This window comes from Euwallacea fornicatus, chromosome 29 (assembly GCF_040115645.1).
Source record: "Euwallacea fornicatus isolate EFF26 chromosome 29, ASM4011564v1, whole genome shotgun sequence".
Lineage (NCBI taxonomy): Eukaryota > Metazoa > Arthropoda > Insecta > Coleoptera > Curculionidae > Euwallacea > Euwallacea fornicatus.
In genome coordinates this window covers 1,825,996-1,849,551 of record NC_089569.1, presented here as the reverse complement: position 1 = coordinate 1,849,551, position 23,556 = coordinate 1,825,996, and the positions used below count along the sequence as shown (strand labels likewise).

General features: G+C 38.2%; 3 protein-coding genes across 7 annotated transcripts in view; 2 read left to right on the top strand and 1 right to left on the bottom strand.

Annotated features, from left to right (window-relative positions):
• LOC136347580 (potassium channel subfamily K member 18) overlaps nucleotides 1-23,556 on the top strand; it is a 164,882-nt gene that overhangs the window by 910 nt on the left and 140,416 nt on the right. Inside the window, exon 2 of one of the 2 annotated variants that reach the window (XM_066297698.1) lies at nucleotides 1,988-2,036. The gene's annotated coding sequence lies outside the window, so the exon portion shown is untranslated. Of the gene's footprint in view, nucleotides 1-1,693; nucleotides 2,037-23,556 lie in introns of those variants that run through there. The other variant, XM_066297697.1, reaches the window with a different exon arrangement.
• LOC136347524 (alpha-tocopherol transfer protein-like) lies at nucleotides 7,481-9,368 on the bottom strand. Of its 4 annotated transcripts, none has more exons than XM_066297588.1 (7): nucleotides 9,345-9,368; nucleotides 8,710-8,863; nucleotides 8,495-8,657; nucleotides 8,196-8,442; nucleotides 8,031-8,141; nucleotides 7,852-7,954; nucleotides 7,481-7,802 (listed from the first exon to the last, which is right to left on the bottom strand). In XM_066297588.1, the coding sequence occupies exons 1-7, from the start codon at nucleotides 9,351-9,353 to the stop codon at nucleotides 7,651-7,653; spliced, it is 939 nt and encodes a 312-aa protein (XP_066153685.1). In that variant the 5' UTR covers nucleotides 9,354-9,368; the 3' UTR covers nucleotides 7,481-7,650. The 4 variants fall into 4 exon arrangements, with proteins under 4 accessions (XP_066153685.1, XP_066153686.1, XP_066153688.1 ...); XM_066297589.1 differs by lacking the exon at nucleotides 9,345-9,368 and adding an exon at nucleotides 9,138-9,256; XM_066297591.1 differs by lacking the exon at nucleotides 9,345-9,368 and adding an exon at nucleotides 9,101-9,208.
• Nucleotides 14,062-15,505, top strand: LOC136347562 (alpha-tocopherol transfer protein-like). Its single transcript, XM_066297647.1, has 5 exons — nucleotides 14,062-14,510; nucleotides 14,571-14,820; nucleotides 14,870-14,980; nucleotides 15,042-15,144; nucleotides 15,199-15,505. Exons 1-5 carry the CDS (start codon nucleotides 14,179-14,181, stop codon nucleotides 15,342-15,344), a joined length of 942 nt encoding a protein of 313 aa, XP_066153744.1. The 5' UTR covers nucleotides 14,062-14,178; the 3' UTR covers nucleotides 15,345-15,505.

The window sequence follows — 23,556 nt, the reverse complement described above, 5'->3', positions numbered from 1 at the left end:
CAGCGGCTGCATCTCGGTAAGTAGAGCAAGTAGCAACTTTGGACAAAAAAATTTATTACTAATGTGACTATGAGAAATCTCTGGAAAATGTTTTCAGCTTCGTGAAGTCGCCGTAAGGGGGCGTAACAGGGACGGTAGTGCCTTAAAAGCGACAAATCTATACTAAGTCACTAGTTAAGTAGCACATTTTAATTTACTATCAGTAAGATTACATAATTCTGAAACTTTTTTGTTCGACACATAATTTCATAACTCACATAATAAAAGTGGGGGAAGCCGATGAATCATTTTAAGTTCAAACTATCATATCTCTGTTTCTAATTATCCGATTTCAGTGATTCTGACCTTCATTGTGAGGGAATTATAAGCCGATTTAATATCCACATTGACCAAAAATCCATAGTCCAGAACAAAATCGCTAGAGGGCATTCTTTCAGGTGATAGCGGTTTTCTTCGTTTTTCTTTAATAAATCAAATGGAACTATACTATTTTCATAAGCCCATCTTGTAAAGCTTTAAAGAATCTACACTTTTCCCGAAAGGCGCATGTCAATATTTTATCGTTTTTGACTTATTGATAAATAATTGAAAATTTAACTTACAACGAGTTTTCCATTAAACGGTAAGTAGGCTTTGGAGTGAAACCACGTGTTTTTGTTATTTTGACAAATAAATGTCATTCAATTCTTTAATTTACAAACACATAACTTAATTAATTTTATTGTAAAAAATATAACAATATTCATTACAAATTAATTAGAAATATTACGAATATTATCAGTAATGAATAACTCAACAATAATATTAACTATAGTAAAGTAGTTAATGTGACATTTACTTGTCAAAATAACAAAAACACGTGGTTTCACTCCAAAGCCTACTTACCGTTTATTGAAAAACTTGTTGTAAGTTAAATTTTCAGTTATTTATCAATAAGTCAAAAACGAAAAAGAGTGTTGAAATGCGCCTTTCGGGAAAGGCGTAGGTTTTTTAAAGCTTTACAAGATGGGCTTATGAAAATAGTATAGTTCCATTTGATTTATTAAAGAAAAACGAAGAAAACCGCTATCACCTGAAAGAATGCCCTCTAGCGATTTTGTTCTGGACTATGGATTTTTGGTCAATGTGGATATTAAATCGGCTTGTAATTCCCTCACAATGAAAAACAGAATCACTGAAATCGGATAATTAGAAACAGAGATACGATAGTTTGAACTTAAAATGATTCATCGGCTTCCCCCACTTTTATTATGTGAGTTATGAAATTATGTGTCGAACAAAAAAGTTTCAGAATGATGTAATAATCTTGATATACTCCAGAGATATCAATCAAAAACATTGCGTATGTTAGCAAAAGCACCATGGCATGTGAGCAATGAGACCCTACATAATGACTTAAAGGTACCTACAATACGAGAAGAAATTGGAAACCACTCCAAAAAGTACATTCTACGCCTTAATAGGCATCAAAATCACCTGGCTATAAACCTAGTGGACTCCAACAATTACTCTCACAGATTAAAAAGATACAATCCTTTAGAATTGAGTTACAGATTCAACAGATAAACAAGGAGATTAAACAGTTAGTCTCCCTCTACCAATTGTATTTAATTTTAATTATATAAACAAGTTACTAAATGTCCCAAAATAATAGTGACAGATTGTAACATTATGTTATTAATAAAAAAAAAGAATGATGTAATCTTAGTGACAGTAAATTAAAATGTGCTACTTAACTAGTGACTTAGTATAGATTTGTCGATTTTAAGGAACTACCGTCCCTACTACGCCCCCTTACGGCGACTTCACGAAGCTGAAAACACTTTCCAGAGATTTCTCATAGTCACATTAGTAATAAAATTTTTCGTCTGAAGTTGCTGCTTGCTCTACCTACCGAGATACAGCCGCTGTCCAACGAAAACCGGACAGGCTGTATATTGATTAGTTTTAATTTTGATTATTGTTTTTTTTTATGTGGGAACTGTAGTGTTCGATATCATTATGGCATTGACTCCGATCGATATCTCGCTGAACTGGTAGGTATTATTTATTAAAGTATGTTAAGCCTACATGCCACAATACTACCTACTATTTACGTGTAAATACTTTGAACGAGATTTTTAAGACAATTTTGACCATACATATAATAATAATTATTTTTTTTATTTAATTACTTGTAGAGATACAATTTGTCACAATAAAAGTAAAAATAAATTAGACATTCAATATCTATGCTGGCAATTACAAATTGTAGTACTAAGTGGTGTAGTAAAAGGACCAACATTTCAGTCCCTTACTTGGTTGAATCTATGCGGCAAATCTAGAGGGTTGAATCTCTTCAACCTGGTTGTATATGTCGCTGTGTCCAGTAAGTTTATGGCTAAGTGATTTGGGTGGTGATCTAGTCTTCGCATGTAGTTATTCGAGTAGCTCTCTATTTCTTCTCGGACTGTTTTGATTGAGAGGTCGGAGTGAATTGTATTGTTGCTAACACACCATGGTGCATTAACAAGCATCCGTAACGTCTTAGATTGAAAACGTTGTAAAATTTCGATATTAGAGTTGCATATAATAAAATTGCACAGGAAATCGTCATACAACTCGAATTTTTATGTTTCGAAGGAAAAATAATGTTTGATTCTCAGTTAAATTTGAATTAAATGAGACTCGGATAGTATTCTCAATCAGAAGGAGTTGTACAAGGCAGGATATGCTTTAGGATATCTTGAAACCGTTCGTAAAACATAACAAAAAATAATATCTAAAAAGTGCCTATACAGGAAACTTGCTGAAGTTTGAAACCTCACACTCGTTGATGTAGTGTTGTGGTAAATGGTACATAGTAATGATGTGTTATGGCAATGGTATGTAATAACCGTATGAAGCGTGAGAGGCAAGCAATTTAGAAAAAAAGGCTTTAGAAAGGGCAGACTTATAAGTTAGTGGAAATATATTATTATGATATTCGGTTCGAAGCAAAGGTTCAAGGTGGCTTAAGCATGATTGTGCCTAAATACCCATAATGCTTCACACTGGGGTTTCGACTTGATTGGACGAATGTATGAGATTCAGGTTGGGCTTTTGGGTATATTATTATTAAGGAAGGATAGAGTATATAGTGATGAGGGTCGAATGACGTTGTATGTAAGCATCGTTTTCTACTGACTTTTATTTTCTCCCCGTGCCTGCTTCAAGATGCACCGCATACCTGTAAAATAGGAAATTATGTGTTTAAGTTAAAATAACATATTTTTCAAAATCACAGGGTGTTTGTCATATTTCGTCGATGAAAATATCATGTAAAATATGAGCCAAGTTCTAGTTCTGTGGCCAGATAGCCGTTTCGTAATTTTTTTCTTGCATTAGATAACATCAAGATACTAAATGCACTTTTTGCATTGTCACTAGTAAATTATCGTTAAGTCTGGTGAACCTTACTTTTTTCCTTGGTTAGTTGCTGGTGCAATTGCAGACGTATCAAGTTTCAGAAAGGAACTACGTGTTACTTGAGTTGGTCCTAGAGGGGCCTCACTCCTTACTCCTAGTTGCATCTCTCAAAAATATTGGGTTGTTCGATAATTAATGTCGTTTCATTCTCGTAGATGGCTTAATTTATACATATCGAGCAATAGTGATCTCGTCGCTTATATTATTATATGCCACTTTAAAGGTTATGTTTTAGACTTTTTTCCATCGAGAATTGAACGTGATCAGTAAACAAGAAATTGTTTAAAATTTAAGTTGAAGATGGACAATCGAAGTGAGCACTATCGACATATTTTATTATTTCACCTTCGAAAGGGCAAAAATGCAATACAAGCTCAGAAGAAATTGTGTGAAGTTTATGGTGGGAACTGCCCTACTGAACGCCACTGCCAGCGTTGTTTCCTTCGCTTTCGTTCCGGAAATTTTAATGTCCAAGATGCACCACACACTGGACGCCCAATCGCCATTGATAACGATAAAATAAAGGCCTTAATCGAAGCTAATCGGCGTATGACAGCTCGAGAGATAGCAGAAATGTTGAACGTAGCGAATTCGACCGTTTCTCTGCATTTAAAAAAGCTTGGGTACGTTGACAAATTGGATGTTCGGGTTCCTCACGAATTGAAGGAAATTCATCTCACCTAACATGCGATTCTTTGCTGAATCGTAACCAAAACGACCCACTTCTAAAAAGAGCCATAACGGGTGATGAAAAATGGATTGTCTATGATGACGTAGTCCGAAAACGATCATGGACCAAACAAGATAAACCTGCGCAATCGACGTCCAAAGCCAATACTCATCAAAAGAAGATTTTGCTATCTGTGTGGTGGGACTACAAGGGTATTCTGTATTTTGAACTGCTTCCGAGAAACCAAACTGTTGGTTCGAATGTTTACTGTCGTTAGCTACCGAAATTGAACGAAGAAATCAAAAGAAAACGTCCTGAATTCGCCGATCGCAAAGGGGCACTGGTCCACCATGATAACGCTAGGTCCCATACGTCTTTAATAACGCGTCAAAAATTATTGGAACTGATACTTCGTCCACCATATAGCCCTGACTTGGCTCCATCGGATTATTATTTGTTTCGTTCTCTTCAGAATCATTTGAATGGTGAAAATTTCGATTCTGATCGAGCCGTTAAAAATGGGCTAAATCAATTTTTTATTTCTAAAAATCGAGGCTTTTTCGAACGCGGAATTTTGCCGCTTGCCGAAAGATGGCCAAAGGTCATTCGCCAAGATGGCCGCTACATCGTTGATTAATATTTATTATTAATATAAGTATATTCACTTTAAAAAGACATGAAAAATACGACATTAATTATCGAACAACCCAATACTTCATTAGGCCCCCTTGTCTACTCTAAATTTGAGATCTTAGAACTGCACGCAGAACCGTTGCTAAAGTACAACAGGTCTAGTAACTAATTACAATCAGACTAATTAGTTAGTTTCTAAACTATAGGTCTACTTCAGTGTGGCTTATTACCTTCATTGGTTGACCTAAACTCAAACTCAACAATAAACGACAGTAAACTCACACCAAATCTAATACATTTTAAACGTGAGGTAAATGGACATTCCGTATTTCTCATAATGGTTGAATTACAGAGATAGTAATTTATCTGCGGACATCGTGCCTGGAAATTTAACGTTAATTAGTAATTAACACGTAATTAATAAAATATGCATAATATTCTTAATTCGCGAGGTGTCGATTGGTTTAATATCGCTAACAAGAGCTCAAACTAAGCAAATTTATCGTAAAATACGCTTTTTTTCTTAATTTGGTGGAAATAAGAGGTAAGGGAAAAGCAGATCATTTAAAATGTGAAAAAGTAAATGAATCGGCTCGGAAACGAAAATGGCGGCACCAATAGAAAATGATACCACAGCACCATCGCTACCTCCCCATTTAGGCATTTTAGGTTGCTTGAAGTTCTCTATTGATCAATAGGAAAGCAATGGGACGTTTCTTGACATTTTAGTGGGTGAAATTATCGAAAAACCATACAGTGATTATGATGCAAATCTTTCTTTGAAGCGATTTTAGATGTGCAGTAAAATAATGTGTGGCTAGAAGTGCCTTTCAAGGTTCCAAGACCTCAGTTGAAAAATCTGGGATCAATCTAACGCCGGAGTCACGTCCATTTTGGTACTCCTCGCAATTTTTCGATCCCGAAAATAGAGTTTCGAAAAAAAATCCTTTCGAGTCCGAAAAATGGCACGTCGAAAGCTTAGGAGTCTCTCTGAAAGTTTCCTAAGGTTCCTACTTTTTGCTAGGTTCGAAGCTCTAATCATCGATATCTCGGGAATATCCGGAGCATTTTCTTAAAAAAAAAAAAAATAGAAAAGGTAACATGGGTCGTGTAGATGCACTTTACGGTCGCACAACGAATTTGAAAGTTTTTAAGATAAAATAGCTTTGTAGGATTAAAACTAGTTACATCTTGGGCCTGGAGGTTTAAACACCATACACACCAGATTATAACCGATGCTTTGACGGCATAAAACTCGTCCGAGAGATTATACGTGTTGACAAGGATGATATTGTTCTCTATTTAATTACATTACATTCCTGAATCCTTTCTTAAGCCAGTTGTGTCTGACGTTTCATGAAGTTAAGATTCTTTCAGTCCGCTAGATTATTAGCTAAAAAGGATCCTGAAAATGCCTTTTTAATTGACCTAAATAGATTTTCTACAATAGGGACTTTAATGAAGCTACACTTCATTTTGCAGTTGGAATCGGTCGCGTGTATCTCCACTGAGAGATTAAATAAGGAGTTGCTGGAACAAATCTGGGTAAATAAAGCAAATAATCGAGGGTTTCTTTAGTAGACGAGCTTTCAATGGGAGTTGTAATTAAGTAGAAAGAGCTTAAATTCATCCCTTCGCCTATCTTTCTGCTGTTCTTGTCTAAGACGCCTCTACGCCTATTTCCTGGGAAATGGAGAGAGCTTTTTCGTACGTTTCTCCGGATAATGTATGCATTATTTTCTTTGATATGGAACTAGATGTGCTTTTGACTTGCTGACATGGATGTACGATGCATTCACGTAGTTTCGCCGTGATTGATATCACATTTTATTGCGCGAAGAATGCTGATTATGCAAAGCAATTAACCGCGAGGCAGTAATCAATGACACGTGATCTCCGTTCGCCTTCGATTACTGGCGGAAGTCGGAAAAATTTATTGGGTCTAATGAATCCTCCTGACACATCCGGCGAGATATACAAGCCGGAGCTGAGTAAAGCTCGAACTTTCACCCGAAAAGTTAAAAACTTTCATTACCCAATCAAAACTTTTATTTACAAACTTTTCCAATATCTTGAAAAATCGAGCAGCTTCCGAGCAGAGTCCGGCTACGAAAACGCTCGCATTGTTATATAGAGGATGGGTCCATTCGGAAAGGAACGACTGTTCGGAGCATGTATACGAACAAATAAATTACTTCAGTCTTTTTGGCTCAGCTTTCACCTAACAGCAAAAACGAAGGAGGTAGGTCAATTGCTATATGAACTTTTGAGGCAAAAACTCTTATGACGTAGACGCCGTAGAACAATATTTCCGAAATTGTAACGGGGTTTTGGATATACTGAATTCGTAATGGAATTATCTGTATTTATCCACGGACGAGCATAATCTAAATTCGATTCGCAACATTAATTTAGCACAAATAGTGCTTATTAGGGAATTGCGCAAAATTGAATTAAGCGCTAATTGGCCTATTTTAAACGAGCGTACAGAAAGGTATAATGGAATAATTCCATCTCACTAGGGTCGGTCGAAACCTGGAACTACAAAAGTGACAACAGCGCGTCGTTCAATTAGTAACCTGTGACGGAACTAAAACTGTAACGACATGTCACACCAGAAGCTGTCAAGTAAGGTGCAGTGTTGCCGGAACTTCCGAAAAGTCGTGGACGTCCACGAACTTGGGTTCCGACTTTGAAAAACATATTGTTAAATGAAAACGAAAATCAGCATTATAAGCTTTGTGGTAAAATAATTTAATTAGGCTTAGTAACGTAACAACCCCCTTATACGAAATTGTGGATCCTCTAACTTCACCGCAAAAGTTGCTTTCGTACCCATCGTTTATTGTGACCTGACTATTGGTATATAATATCACTCTAACAACGGACTTCGATATATCTTAATCTAAAACTAATTTTTTAAATGACCCATCGACACCGCAACCAAACATGTCCCTCTGATACGGATCAAGTTCGATTTTCGCAGTTGATTTTACGAGCAGAAGCTTCTCGAAAAGGTCTTGTGAATCGTCGATTTGCTGGCACCATTCGTCTAAAGTCAGGAAATTTCAGCAGAAAGTTTTGAACTATAGAAAACTCACCATAGAGGTCTTCGATTGCTTTCTCGCTTCCACCATAGTTCGAGGGAAGGTACTCGAGGGGAATGTGCCCAGAGAGGGATTCTGATGTCTTGTGAATGTGGATCTAAAATATGATTTTATTTTCTGACACTTCAAGACCCACTCGAGGTTCTATTAGTGATCGTCTCGTATAGTACTACCTTGTTTAGGAGCTTGCTCGGCAGGAACGCTTTTATCAGTCTCATTACATGTTCTAAAACGTTGTTGGTGTTAATAAAGTGTATGGCCTTTATCCTCAGATTTACCGCGTTCTAGTTACACAACGAAATCACTTTTTGGTCTGATTAAATAGGAAGCGATCTTACCAGCATATCGACTAATTTCTGATTAACAGTTGGAGTGAATTTCATCAAATTCTTCCAGGAATATGCCTGAAAATCGACGATTATGATGTTGGAAAGACACATTTCCTGTGTAATCCTCATTTCAGCCATCATAAACAAGGGCAGTTCGTACATATAAGCGTCGTTAGCTTCGCCTTCAGGGTCCGTTGCCTTAAAGATGGTTATACGACACAAATCGGGAGTGAGCTTGGGCATTATCACTGTTATACTAAAAGAGAGGTAATTTGAGCAAGCTCTCTCACAGGTTAAAGGGAACGTACACCAATCTTTTACTCTCTTGATACTCCTTTGCGGTGGGAACGAGCTTGTCGAAGAATTCTTTGTAATATCTAGTTCTGATTCTGTAGTAGCCCTCCAAGCACTGCTTGGCTTTCTCCAGGCTCATTTTGCAGTTCAGGAGGACTAATTTCAGTTTGTTGTCGTCTGCAGTTATTGGGCTTTTAATATTTGTCCTAGTTCGAAGGGGAATACTTGCTCTCATCCTGAGGGAGGTGTTCGCTCTGCTTCATCCACTCTTTCAGAATCCGGACATTTTCGTCGAACAGCTCTTCGGTCAAGGAGTAGTGTTTCAGAATCGCGTCCTTTTCTTCTTCGGTGACTTGCAGTAACTTGGAGAGCTTGGACATTTTCTGTAAATGACCCATTTTTAGGAACTTCTACGGAGCGATTAACGGAGGTGGTCGAATGTGGCACAAACGAGAAACGTGACCAGCATCGATAATTTTACAGGCGTTGTTATTCAAAAAAGACCCTCGAGGAGAACGTAATTTATAATTTTTGAGGAGAGATGAAGCTGCGGCCGAAAGACTGAATAATGACACGTCTGAATTAAAAAAAAAAAAAAAAACCTAAACACACACCTCGACTTTTTTTTTTTTTTTTCTAATTTCGCGTGATACTAACGTGAGCTACTACACTGCGGGCTGGTGTGCAAGTTTAGAATGACCAAAAGGTAAATTGAGCGCAGGTACTAATCCATTTTAAACAAATTACGATCAAATTATCTGAGCGCAAAAACAATTTTAACACTTATTCTTAATTGTTACAATAAAGGTTGTTCGAAATAATGCCAAGTAATGCGCTGCGTCACTGCAGACATGTCGGACTTACCCTCTTCATCACTTCGTGTTTCAAGCTTCCCCGAGAAGTCGCACGGTAATAACGAAATTAACTTAACAAACAAATGTTGTTGATTGACATCTTTAGTAACAGTGTTAGTGTTACCTAGCCGCTCTCCCATTATCCTTCAACTGTAGTTTATTAAAAGAATTGTTAAACTGGGTCAAAAGTTGGCATTGAATTTTTTTCGTTGTGCAAAACTCATTTTACTCCAAACAACTGAGATTAGATCGACATTTTTATCTTATAGCGGTTTCCTAGAAGTAATTTTTTCGTGAAGGCGTCGTCGGGTGGTGGCGATTGCGGTTTTTTCAAGCATTCGGTATGAGGTTTTGGTACTGCGTCGTGAAATTGAATGAGATTCGGCCCAGGAAGCTGAAAGATTTAGTGTATGCCGGTGCATTAAAAAAAAAAAAAAAATAACGAGGTGCGAACGAAATCGCAAAAAAACGATGCTAATAAGCTTACGTCCCGTAAAAGTACTTAAAACACTGTAGCCTTTTTTGCCTCGTAAAGTCGGTGATATCGCCCACTGTAAGAGACTATAAAGCAAAGAAAGGTGTTAAGAATTACCCTCCTCCGACCATGAAATGAAAATTTGATAACGTTCGCTTTTGTGGTTAGGAAATGAAATGTGAATAAATTTGCAATTCCTCTTACTGTAAACTCATCAAATACCAGCAGGTCAAAGTGTCCACTCTTGAAGATCAACACAACTTGTTATCATCCACGAAACCGGCTATAACGTCATAAAATCTGATGAATAAACGTGCCAAAATCAGTAGTTACTTATGGAATAAGTTGGTAACATAGCTTTTTGAGGCCACTTAGTTTATGGTGGAGCAGGTTTGCGGGTTAGTCCAAAGATGGATGGGTTGAATAAAACCACAATACGTTCGCGTTACGTGAAATGTGTTGTATCAGATTTCACGTCGATTAGGTGATAATTAAAGGGTTAATTTGAAGTTAAAATAACTTCCAGACAGGTTAATTACTTATTAATAGAAATGTTGGTCGGGCATAAATTATAATTTAACACTCCGAAGAAACTTAATAAATTTATTTTATCAAAAAACTTTTACTATGAATCTACCATTGGCAGACTTGTGGCACGTTAAAACCATACTTCGACACACCCTATTATATGTCCATCCTTTTCTATCGCAAAGAAGGAAAATCAGCAAGACCTGCTCTCAACTGATCGCTAAATTTATACACAGGGTGATTTGAAATTCAGTACAATGCATTTAGTGGCCTGTTTTGCAGGTCAGGATGGGACTTTTCCCCTGTAAACGTTGGGTTCACAAACGCTTAATTTTTAGTGTACAGGGTGTTAAAGCATTTAGATTATCAAAATTCAGAGCGGGCTCGAGTGCGTAGTTTGACAAACCTACGCGCTTTGCGTTGAATTTGTTGCAATCGAAGACTGCTAGGAGCAATGCAGGTGGAGAACAAATTTTTACAAAAAAAAAACAAAATTAAAAAAAAAAACTAAATTAAAAAAAAAACTAAATTAAAAAAATAATAAAAAAAAACAAAATTAATAAAAACAAAATTAAAAAAAAACAAAAATTAAAAAAACAAGTTTATTGAAATTTCTCACGGTTTCTCAACATTGCTCTTGGGAGTTTTAAAACTGTAAATTCATCAAAACTAAAAACTAAATGAAACGTATTAGCTTTCAGCTAAATCAAATTCAACAAATTCGATAGGACATGGACAGGATCAGCAAACTACGCAGCCGTAGTCTGCTACGAATTTTTATGAAGACAATACCTTGACGTCCCGTATATCGAAAACTGAGTACTTACAGGCCCACGTTCGTAGGGAAAAAAGTCTTATATTGATCTTAAAAATACGCCCCTGAAAGCTTTGTATTAAATTTTGAACCACCCAGTGTAATAAAAAGTATTGATAGATCACAGCCGTGAACCTAGGATTTTCGCAACGTAGTCATCGAGTCGCCCACCAAAAATAACCGCCTCTTTTCAGCACATTTAGTAATGATCTTATAAGATTAATGACTCCTATATTGTTTTCAAGCATGGGATATGCGGTTTGAACGTTGAATTGTAGTGTAAATAGCGAAAAGAAAACGTCAATTTAATTTTTGAATTTAAGTAGTGGTTATGTTAATTGTTTTTTTAACAAACTCGATACAAATTGCCTCCAGTTTTCTAAACCATTATTTAAATAAAGCTTAATGTCCGTATACACTGGTGAATTGTGGATCGCGAATTGTGAGTCCTGTTTCTATTGCTCAGTTTCAAATTAAATTGAGAATTTAATTAGGTAATGGGATTTCTCTCAGAGGGAGCCTTGATGGTAGTCTGAAAGACCCACTGTTTGTTGCAGTATTGTATCTCATGCTCGAAGAAAAGGAGACTAAAGGGAGAAAAATCTTGAAAAAAGGCAGTTAAATCTAATAAAAATCCGTAATTGCATCCACAGTAAGGTGCAAACTGAATCAAGAGAAGTTATTCTTTCGTTCATTGCTTTAGAAGAATGATTCTTTTTCATGAGTCTGAAAGGGATTGCTTTGAGTTTAGTTTTTTACCCAATAACAAAAACATTTAATGAATTCCTTTTATACTGCTAAATTTGTTATTGCTCCAACCACATCGAATTTCGACGTATCTAATTGCATGTCCATTACAAGCAACTATAAAACATAATTTAACTTTCACTAATCTATGAACCTAGCAATTCGGCAACGTTGCTTCCGCCATAACCGGGCTCCATTTTCCCATATATTTAATAATGTTACAAGATGGTTGACGCCTTTCGAGATACTTTAATCTCATCGAAAACGAAAGAAGGGGAGAGATTTGACTTTAAATAAAACATGGTCCATCTCTATTCCGGCAAGCGGCGCCTAAATATCTTATTAATTCCCAGCGTAACACTTAAGTCTTGTCGCATCGCTTCCTAATATCCCAGCAACATCCCGAGGCTAATAAAATATTAAAAACGTTATCTCATCCGAAAGGTCGCCAAAAAGTAAAATGACAAAAGGGTCGAGCACGGAATGGCTCCACAGTCGTTTCTGTTGACCTCTAAGCTGCCCGAAACGGTGGGAAATTGATTTTGTGAACGCGGTCTAAGCCCAAGGTGGGAAGCTGCGGAAGTCTCACCCTTAGATCGCCTCTGTTTACCCCCAATAAGACTATGATTTACATAATTATAAGCTGCAAATTCAATTTTGAAGATTAAGGTAAACTAGAGCTGAGAATTCTGGGATGTGTAGAGCTGGAATGGGACGGCTCGAGGTTCTATCGAGAGCAGATCTCTTGCCCTGAAAGCTCAGTGGTTCAACGACATTTAAATGGACATCTTTCGGCTGTGGCCAAAATTACGAAAACCACAACATCCCTTTCTTAACTCTTTTCGTAAATAAACGATACAGCTAGATCCCTGGGATCTAGGCGAATCATATAAATTCTTATTAACGGGCGGCTTTATCCGCCGGCTGTTAAATTTAACATGTAGACCCTCTTTTTGTCGATTTGGGGAAAGTTGGATACGTTACGTTCTATACTTAAGCTCTCGTATGAATTTATTGCGTCATGCAAAATTCGTAATTGCCCCCGGTGTGAGCTCATTAACGATAGACATGTCAGAATGTGCGGTTCTCATTTTTGTCTAGACAACGTTATCGAAAATTCTAACGCAACTCTCCATCGTCTGGGTAAACGGTTTCTTAAAACACGAGAAAAATGCACGTTTAATTTAATCCCGAAATTTGGAAAATAAATCAATAAATTTGTCTTGACGTTAAAAATTTGCATTTACCCTTGCTGTAAAGCAATCGCGAGCGGATGCATCGAAAATAAGCCTCAATACACCCTATCACGTATCCATCCTCTTCTAACGCGTGCAAGTGTATAGGGACAATGCTGCCCAAATGACTAATTATTTAAATGGGGCGGCTTTGAAAATACCTGGCAGATTCACAACTCCCTCTATCCGTCAGTCTGGAAGCGCAGCAACGTCCCTTCTACCTCGGCCGCTCCGCCATTTTATGCATACTTCATTTTCCCTGTTATTTTATTATTTTTTTAACATGAAATGGCCGAAATTGTTATGTTATGTTTAAGATCTCACATCATCATCGGAAAATACATTCAACTATCAAACGAGTAAAAGTAAAAAAACCCGGTTCCAAGACCACAAAGCTTTTGGCTTGTCTACTCGTTTGTCTTATTCAGAGGATTTCCAAAACAAATTCTCGTTTGGATAAAAAAGGGTCTTATCTCGTCCGCGGCATGGGGCTTCTTTGTGCCCGCAAAATGCGAAATTTTCAATGCAGACTGAGAGAAATTATCTGATTTCTGACAGGGAAATAAACGCAAAAGAATAGACATGATTTAAGAATTGCGCATAGAAGCAATTAGAAAAGGCGCTTGTTTTTGTACCAGAAATCGAAAAAGTTCTTTGTTATGGGGTTCGTCCTGTATCCGTTAAAACAATAACATTAATGCCCGGGATATTAATAAATTGGAGGGCAAGAGATTTCTCTTGAATTCGTTGACACTACTACTACAACAATAGTTTATAAAAAATATTTAAATAAAACACAGTGTTTTGATCGCCATGGTGAGTCAAGGAAATCTAGACGTTAAGCCGAAGCAAAATTGCAAGCCTGACCGCATTCATCTCGACCTCAAAATCAAAAACATCCATTAAACCATGAACAAACCTGTATTTTCATCGTCCTTGTCTCGAGTTTCTCGTTTGGTTCAAGAACCCTTTATGAAAGTATATCACTTTTGATTGTTGCAAATCTCGCAAGAAATCGCGGTTTTACTACACAGTGTTGTGTAATATGAGTGTTGAGAGTAGTCGAACAGATCTGAGCAGTCTACTGCATAAAAACCGAGAAGAAGTTCGGCATTTGGTGATACAGAAATTAGGGAAAAGCGAGAGGGATTTGGAAGAGGACAAAGGGTGTTTGAGGGGTTGGTTTGAGCACCAGAAGCATCTACCAAAAGTGCCTTGCGACGCCATTTTAGAAATCTTCCTTGTGGTGAATAAATTCAACCTTGAAAAATGCAAAATCAAACTGAGCAATTACTACACAATGAGGAATACTATTCCAGAGCTTTATGTGGGTAAAAACCCCAAGATGGAGCATATGAAGTTAATAGCGAACGTTATGTAAGTCGACAAAAGGTGTTGCCTCTTCGCAAGTAATTTTCCTGCAACCGAAATTTGCAGCTACATCATCCCCCTGCCAAACCTCACCCCCAGCCTCAGCAGAGTAACAATAATCAAACTTAAAGACATAAACCCAGATAACTTTGACGCCTTCAACTTCTTCGCTCACTCGTGTAATATTGTAGAAATTAGAATAAGGGAAGACATGGCCCTACATGACACTTTAATTTACGATCTGGAAGGGGTTCAACTGGGGCACATCTTCAAGCTTCGAGTGGGGGCTATTCGCAAAGCTGCCAAAGTCCTGGAGGTAAGTTTGAGGTTTACGCGAGGAGTGTATCATGGCTCAAAGTTTTCAGAACGTGTTTTCAACCCGCTTAGAGGGAATTCATTATATTAATTTGCCGAGCTCCATGCAGATGGTGCTAAGCTTGGTCACGCCAATGTTGAAGGAGAAAATGAGGAAAAGAGTGAGTTCACAGGCAGAAGAATTTATTATTGAACTAATGAGGCAATTTTCTCTGATTAAAGATTCATGTGCATAAAGACGTGGGAAGCCTGCAAACCCACGTGCCCAAAGAAGTACTGCCCGAAGACTATGGAGGGCATGGCGCTTCCCTCGATTTTCTGCACGGTAATTGAGGTACTTGGCCAGTGGGAACGAGAGAATTTTATGATAATTTTCCAGGATTGTGGCTTCAAAAACTTGAACGTTACCAAAGCCTTTTTGACCACCTAGAAACGCTGGTTTCGAGAAACATACAAAGCCAAAAAGAAGGCGACGATGGCGGGCCAAATTTACTATCCACTTTCAAAGAACTTTCGATAGACTGAGTTGTGTTTTCGCTTTGAAGACTACCACATCGACTCAATTACCAGAAGTAAACAATGATTACTTTGTTGATGAATATTTGCACCGTTGTGCAATTAAAAATACGCGACATGTGTAATAATGATCAAAACTTGTATGTATTTTGAACTTAATGAATATAATTTGATCACTGCTCATTACCGTGTGACGACAAATTTTCAGTGCGTAGCACCGTCTGCGATGTAGACAATTTCATTTCCATCCGGTAAGTAATATGTTATAAAATATGAACGTAAAAACATAGAGAGTCTTTGGGATTTAACGGGACAATTTTATGTGAAAAGAAACGTCGAGTTGCGCGTTAACGAGAGCGTCTTGGAAGAATGGTTGTAGAATTGAAGGCACACTTTCTGCACCACAATTAACAGAGTCTGCAAAATGGCAAATATCGACATTATCTACTTAAGAACAAGTGCTCTCTGGTTGCCAGCCCGCAAACGGCAAACCTCTGACACCCCGATAATCGCGAGTACTACTTGTCTCCGTCTCTCTCTCTCTCTCTCTCCCCTATCCCATTCCCTGTCTGCCTCCTTAATCGATTCAAAATGTCTCTTCCAAGACTGATTTTTTCTTCAGCACTTTATAGTTTAAAATTGTTTCACGAAAAACGAAGTATTTTCTACCGAAAAGGGGCAAACATTGGCCTACATACCCGAATTCTGAAACTTTAGGAAACTTTAATCAACACGAGCGTCAGCAAAGCTTCCGGATAGTTTTTCGATTCAACGGAGCGGGACATAACATGAATATGTAAAACAGAATTTAGTTAAACTGTGGTTAGCAGGGATAAACAGTTGTATACGTACCTACGTACGTATGGGCAGTTGGGTTTTGTTCGTTGTTTACCTTATTAAAATCATTTCGGTCTCTTCGTTGTTTCCGCTTGCTCCGGGCAGGAATTTCTCAGGGCTTTTAACACATTGCAAAAAAAAACCAGTTTTTGGTTTGAAATTAAACAGATTAGTCTTATTTGGCCTAAACACGATCCTACCCTAACCTCGGGATATTAATTACCCGGAACAACCACAGGTGGTGGTGTGATAAATGGCTTTTACAAATCTGCCACACTGTGCACTAAAACTTCCCACTTCCCACAGATCGGTTGGCCGAAATAGTTCCTTTATCCTCGTTTTAAAGTAATTTTGGGCTCCTTACTCCACCGCTAATTGGCTTCAATTCTCCATAAATTGTTTTTATTTCACGTCGGGCGTGGGGACAATATCAAAATTATGATTTAACACATTTACATAATGGTCAGCCATGTTACAAATCGGAATAGTGCCCAAAGTATATAAATTACGAAATAATGGACCGAAACAGCGATTTCAAAATTTACCGAGTAAATAATTCTGCAATGAATATTTTAAAATACGAACAGTGCGGTACTAGAGGATTCGCGACCATTTCCTAGGTCGCCAACGCTTGTTTACTCTCTACTGCAGCCCGAAACAGCCCCAATCCGGGTCTTTAATTTTCTTAAAAGTTTCGCCCAGAAATTCGAAGAGGGGGCGAATTCCTTAGTGCGGTCCTGTAAATTTTGTAAAACAACTTTAGTTAATATTGTTCCAGTCAATTTAAACGCGTCCATCTGAGTGGAAAAAATAAATGGTATTTAAATCACTAGCAAATAGCGCTGGTTACAATATAAATTTCACTGTGACAGGCGCTCAATTAATGCTTAGGGTCCAGTTATTATTACTGATTTATGGTGTGCAATTTATTGTTTGTTCAAAGATAGAATTCAGCCTATTAATATATATTTGCGGTGAATCAAGCGGTATTGACCTTTCTTCTCGAATTGTCCAGAAACGGTCGGTCGAATTTGGATTTCGTGCCCATCGACCAGCGTGAACGCTGCTTCGGTCAAAGAAAAACAATCGATTCGTCCTCGTTGGTGTATAAAGGACCGGAAATCGGTATTGTTCAGGGATGAAAGCAAATTCAATTCGATCGTTCCTGAAGGGTTTCAATGTGTTCATGGATCAATTAGGAAGAGGCTTGGTTCTATGTAAAGTCCTAGGACCGTGAATTGCGTAGGTGGAAACATCACGGTTTGGGACACTTTCTCTGGTTGCGTGTGGATCCTGCACGTAGAATTATCGGGAAAAGCTGTGTGCTTATGTCCCGCCATGCAAGGTGGCCCACTTAAAACAGGCCGCCTGAAACATCTTCAGTGGATTTTTTTCAGAAAACCCCGAGACGCGTCAATTTTACTTTCCACGGGGACACTTTTAGATCGTAAATTCGTAGGTGCAGAGTCGCCTCCCTAAACAGGTGGCCACCCCTCCGAGAACCTTAAATGGCGCAGAGGGTCAAGTAGCACGTTAGATCAAAGGTATTTCAATTCTGTTTATGAGCATGCGGGAAAAACTTTGCTCCGTCTTTAAATATTGCAAAAAACCCTTTTAAAACGTCGGTAAAATAAAAAAAATAAAATAAAATAAGTGATGTTTTATTTGATAGTGTTCAAATTGCGACCCATTTGCTTCCAGACAGTAATAAAGTCTTTGTTCATCCTCTTCCCAAACATTTTGTAGCATTTCGGAGTCATTTCATCACATGCCAACACTATTCGGTGGCGAAGATCTCTCAGAGAAGGAGATTTTGTTTTATAAACAACAGTTTTTAAACGACCCCATAAGAATTCCAGAGGTGTTAAATCGGGCGATCTTGGGGGCCATTGATCCTAAACTAATATCGTGTTCGATGGAATCGACGTGTTGTTTTGGCCGGGCTTACGAGTTTTCATCACATACGCAGCGAGTAATCCAATAATGACTAAACGAACCCTGGTTTAACTTCACATTTTTATTCGCCATAGAAACTTCAAAGTTACGGATGTGACAAAGTAACTTCGAATCGAATTTATGATTAAAGAAACTCTTCTTCGGACGCTGTTTGTGAACTTACTTGATAATTAGTTTTATAATTTTTTTCCTCTCCGTCAGATCTTATTGGGCTCGGAGTCGTAAATAAGTTATCATTTTCGCATGATAGTAATTTATCCATTAGGCAAATTCTGTGTTTGTTGAGGTCATACCACACACGAGTCTTCATAGAGTCATCCGAGGCGCTAACATCTCCCGTTAATTGCCTCTTAAGTTAATTAAGGGCCTTTTGCCTTGATCCCAATTAACAGGAGAATTTCCGAAATTTACGCGGTGTTATTTTAATTGGAAAGTGAGAACTTAGTTTGTATTGTAGGTGATTAGAAAATATTGAGTTTTCAGGAAAATTGGGCTGCATTAAACAAAAATTGGGAGGTGTAAAAAGTTTCCTCTGGTATACCCCAATTTGCGTAAACTTTTGGCATTAAAGGGTGTTAAACACAAAGCGTTTCCAACTTTTTAAAATTCTTGTTTTCGTCCAAGTTTTTGTTTGCTATTCCGTGGAGAGCCCTTAAGATAAGGCTTAGCGTAATACATTTTCATGCTTTTTTATTGAATACAGTTGTTGGTGACTTGTTGGATATTTTAATTTCAGAATAGCTTTTACGTGCTTTTTTCAGACATTTCACTGTTTTATGTTTAAACCGTTTATCGTAGTTCATAGACATCAGGAGCTGAGTTTTTGCGTGTGGAGAATTGATATTGTTCCGGAAATGATTCAAACCAACGCAGTCGAGCAACGTACGCCGACGAAAGGTACACGTCATTTTGACGTCATTCCCGGGAGGGAATAGGACTATTCCCCACATTGAAGAATCTGGTCCCTGGGGCATTTACGATGTAGGTCACGGTGTTTAATATCTTTTACCCAATGGAACCAGATACGTGGTTATTCTTTAGTGCTGACAAATATGCAGAGTGCTTCGCAAAGGCAGTGCCAAACTCGAGTGGGTTATATAGGGTGTCCACAAATGAAGTGAGCTCCATGGGGATTATGGGAGCGGTAAGAGATGCAAGGCGACTCAAATTGGAAAAAAGAAGCGCATTTTCGTGCCCATTCAGAAAATGTTCTAAATTTAGAAATATTCACAGCAGTTGTCAAAACATGAGCAAAAAACTGAAAACTGCGATTTTCGAAAATCATAAATTAGAAACACTGTTTGAGTAAATTGTACCAAATTTGACAGTTCTTCATTGTCGACAACTGCCAATCGAATGGCGTTTTCAGAATTTTTCCAGGCCTTCTAGATTTCGAGATATTATATTCAACTTTGTTATTTCTTATGGCCGCCATATTGGAATTTGGTGCCATCGAATAAACAATAAAAAAAAGTTCTTTAACTATGTCTCGCAAAGGTGCCCTTGGACCTGCCAAAGTAAGAAAAATAAATAAAAACATTTTTCACCTTAGTAGGCTTAGAAACAAGTGCTTTAGTGTTGCTATGGATACTTACGTTACATGCAACGAATGTCAACAAAAAGTCTTCACTATTGTTGTATTTGAGGTCAATTTTTATTTTTCTATTTCATTTTTATCAGTTTTACGCTTTCATTCGGCAGAAACTTTCAAGTAATAAAATTATGGAACGGTTTTCAAATCAAGAAAAGCTGGAGATTAATGACTGCTACATTTTAAGTGGAAGAAATGTAGGTAGAGCTCAAAATATGTATCTCCAGAGGTATCCAGAGAGGCGTCAACCTGGGCACGCAATATTTAATAGGCTTAGAGTGAATCTACTTAAGTACGGATCGTTTGAAAAGAAAACCAGAACACGCAGGATTAATGAAGATGTTGAAAATTATGTTGTTGAAAACCCTCGCATCTCATTGCGTCAAATAGAATATAATATTGGTATACCTAGATCGACTGCTTATTGGGTCCTAAGGAAAAATAAATTTGAATAAAATTGACCTCAAATACAACAATAGTGAAGACTTTTTGTTGACATTCGTTGCATGTAACGTAAGTATCCATAGCAACACCAAAGCACTTGTTTCTAAGCATTACTAAGGTGAAAAATTATTTTGTTTATTTTTCTTACTTTGGCAGGTCCAAGGGCACCTTTGTGATACACGGTTAAAAAACTTTTTTTATCGTCTATTCGATGGCACCAAATTCCAATATGGCGGCCATAAGAAATAACAAAGTTGAATATAATTTCTCGAAATCTAGAAGGCCTGGAAAAATTCTGAAAACGCCATTCGATTGGCAGTTGTCGACAATGAAGAACTGCCAAATTTGGTACAATTTACTCAAACAGTGTTTCTAATTTATGATTTTCGAAAATCGCAGTTTTCAGTTTCTTGCTCACGTTTTCACAACTGCTGTGCATATTTTTAAATTTAGAACATTTTCTGAATGGGCACGAAAATGCGCTTCTTTTTTCCAATTTGAGTCACCTTGCATCTCTTTTTTTTTTTGTGCCCGAGGAGGTGGAAATCTTCAAAAAGACACCCGACCGCTCGGGGTCGGGTAGTGTGGGATTGGAGCCTGAGCCCGCCTACCCACTAAAACCACCCCCTCTCTTCTTATGGCCCCGGTATCGCCTGGTAGGCATTCCTTCGGGGCGCCAAGTCGTAAGAGCTACTCGCTATGCGTCCGTCCTTCTTCTTCTGTACACCTTGCATCTTTTACCGCTCCCATAATCCCCATGGAGCTCACTTCATTTGGGACACCCTGTAGAGGACATTACATCGCTTTAACAAAAATTGGAAAAATAATACCCCAATAGAGCACCTTTGCACACTAAAATTAGCGCAGTCTAATGTAATCCGACACTGCTTATGCCATATGCCTTTGACAAACGGCGCAATAGAGAAATGAATTAACTTAAAAATGTGAGCTCTAAGCATCACTCGGAGTAAATTCCTTACATAGTAGTGATATTTTAAAGTCGGAGAGTGCTCATTTGACAAACAACTGCACTTTCGCAGACTTAAAAGGGTAAATGAAAACGATAAATAACGCTGAGAAAGCAGAATTCCTGTGTTAGTCCCATTTTAGGCTAAATTGGGTTTAGGTGACGGTGGAACACCGTCTGAAATAAGGATGTTTAAGCGCAACGAATTTCCTGTTTTTATTTGCTCTTTTCCTCCAGGGTTTCGGGCACTACTTGATGTTAGAAAGTTCTACTTACCGAAATGAAACGATTTAGTGCCGGAACCCACTGGCGATAAGTGCGATTGCCACTTGGCAATGTCAACGTGAGATATAAAAATTAATTAGCTAATGAGTTGAATAACCAATGGGAATCCGTTTGAAATTGGTGAATTATTCGTAGGAATCGTTCAATTTGCACGCGTGGAAACTGGAAATATTTTCAGCTCCAATCAAACTGGAAATTGCGGGAGAGTGTACACCAAGTTGGTGAAAAACATTATTATGCTCCGAGCGTCGAATTATATCCCGAAACACGCGGAGGTGAGGAATCCGAGACGCGAAAACGACAAGTATTTAATAATCGTGGTGTGTATGTGATTTTTACCAATAAGAAATTCGACTATGTCTCATGGAATTGCAATAAAATTATATGAATTGGGCGTAAATTAAATGCCAAACAGCAAAAGCAATCGGGACAAATGAGAACATTGCGGCTGATTAGCTCGACAGGCGGAAAACGAGCCCTGCATGTGCCATTATCAATCCGTTATTCGATAATAACAAGAAATGCGTGGAAACGTATTTCTCCCGTGACCCCCCTACGAGCGCAGACGCAACGAACGCAGGTAGTACCAGCGTAAGCAAACGCTAACGCACGCGTGTGTTATCGAATCTAAGCGAATGACAGCCGCGGCGCGCCGAATTAACCTGGTTAAAAGAATTAGTTTGCTGTTGTATTAGCTTTAACTGATCAGACAAAATATATCTTCACCGATAACTTAGCCGCACCCTAAGTGTACCTTAAATCGGTGAAAGATGTTAATTTAGGTGAGTAATATTGCGGATGATACGAATGTCAAAAGCGTCATCTAATTCGGTCGTATGAAAGCGACTATGCGCGGATGCAGATCTGCGCATAATCAGTTTCATATAACGCACGATTTCGTATAATTCGCATAACGATGAAGTAGTGTCGGATTTCCATTGCGATAGCCCGAATGTTTGAAGTAACACTTCCTTCGCTCGCTATCTAAATAACTATCATAGTTATTCAACACAGTTGATAATGGAGTCTTTTAAAGCTACCGATGCACATGTTTGCTAAGCCTTGGTGAACCGAGTCTTGGTGCCTTCATCGATCGAGTTAAAACCCCAAGTTGCGCCCCTGCACATCTTACATTGGTTGCCTCCCAGATGTCGCGGTCCGTTGGACTCACCAGAAATGGTTCATGGTTCAAATTCCTCGTCCTTTGCACTTTTGCTAAGAGCTAGATTGCGAGGTACTCAAGTCGTAAATATGTATCGGAGATGATTCTTGGGTACCGGAATTCCCCACCATCACCTTCGGCGGTGGTCGTAATTGGGGGTGCCATCACGCCCCGTTCGGGATGAAGGCAACGTTCGGGTCACGGGATAATCTGCTCATTGGCCGTCAGGCCTGGCGAAATGGGCATTCCTCGGCTGAAATACGCTCCGACTAAGAGTACGCCTGTGTCTGCTGACCATCAGTTTCCAGTACTTAAGGGCTGGGAGAAGCTGGGAAGTATTAGGAGTTGGAATTAATCCGTAGCGTTTTACAAGAGATGGCATAGATAGTTCAGTATTTCGTTGTTATCTACAATAATATACTTATCGTGAAACAGCGGTCATTAGAGGTCATTTGCTTTGCATATCCACTTTTCGAATAATAAATAACGACATTTTATAATTTATTGAATATGTCACAATTTGTGCCGAATAAAGGGTTTTTGCGGGGAATTTTACTTCGTTACTTTAATATGAACAAAAGTGCTGCTGAAGCTCATCGTATATTAGTGGAAGTATACAGGGTGTCCAAGCGAACATTGAATATAGGAGATTAACATGGGAAATTGGTTTTTATTTTTTTGCGCCTGTACGGATTATCCAATTGAAAAATTTTTATATGGAGGTCATAGTATGCAAGACCGGCTATCTTTCAGTATTTTTTTCAGTCTTCTAGTTACAGCCGTTTTGGCTCAAAACGCCTCCAAAATTCAAAAATTTGAATGTCCCGCGTAACCGTTCGGCGCCATGATTGGTCAGAATTAATGTCAAAACACAATGTCGCCAACAACGTAAGCGTAAACACCCCATTTCAAATTAATTTTCCCTTTTTGCTGATTTCTAACTTATTTAAGAATTAATTCAGGGAAAAATCAATGGAAA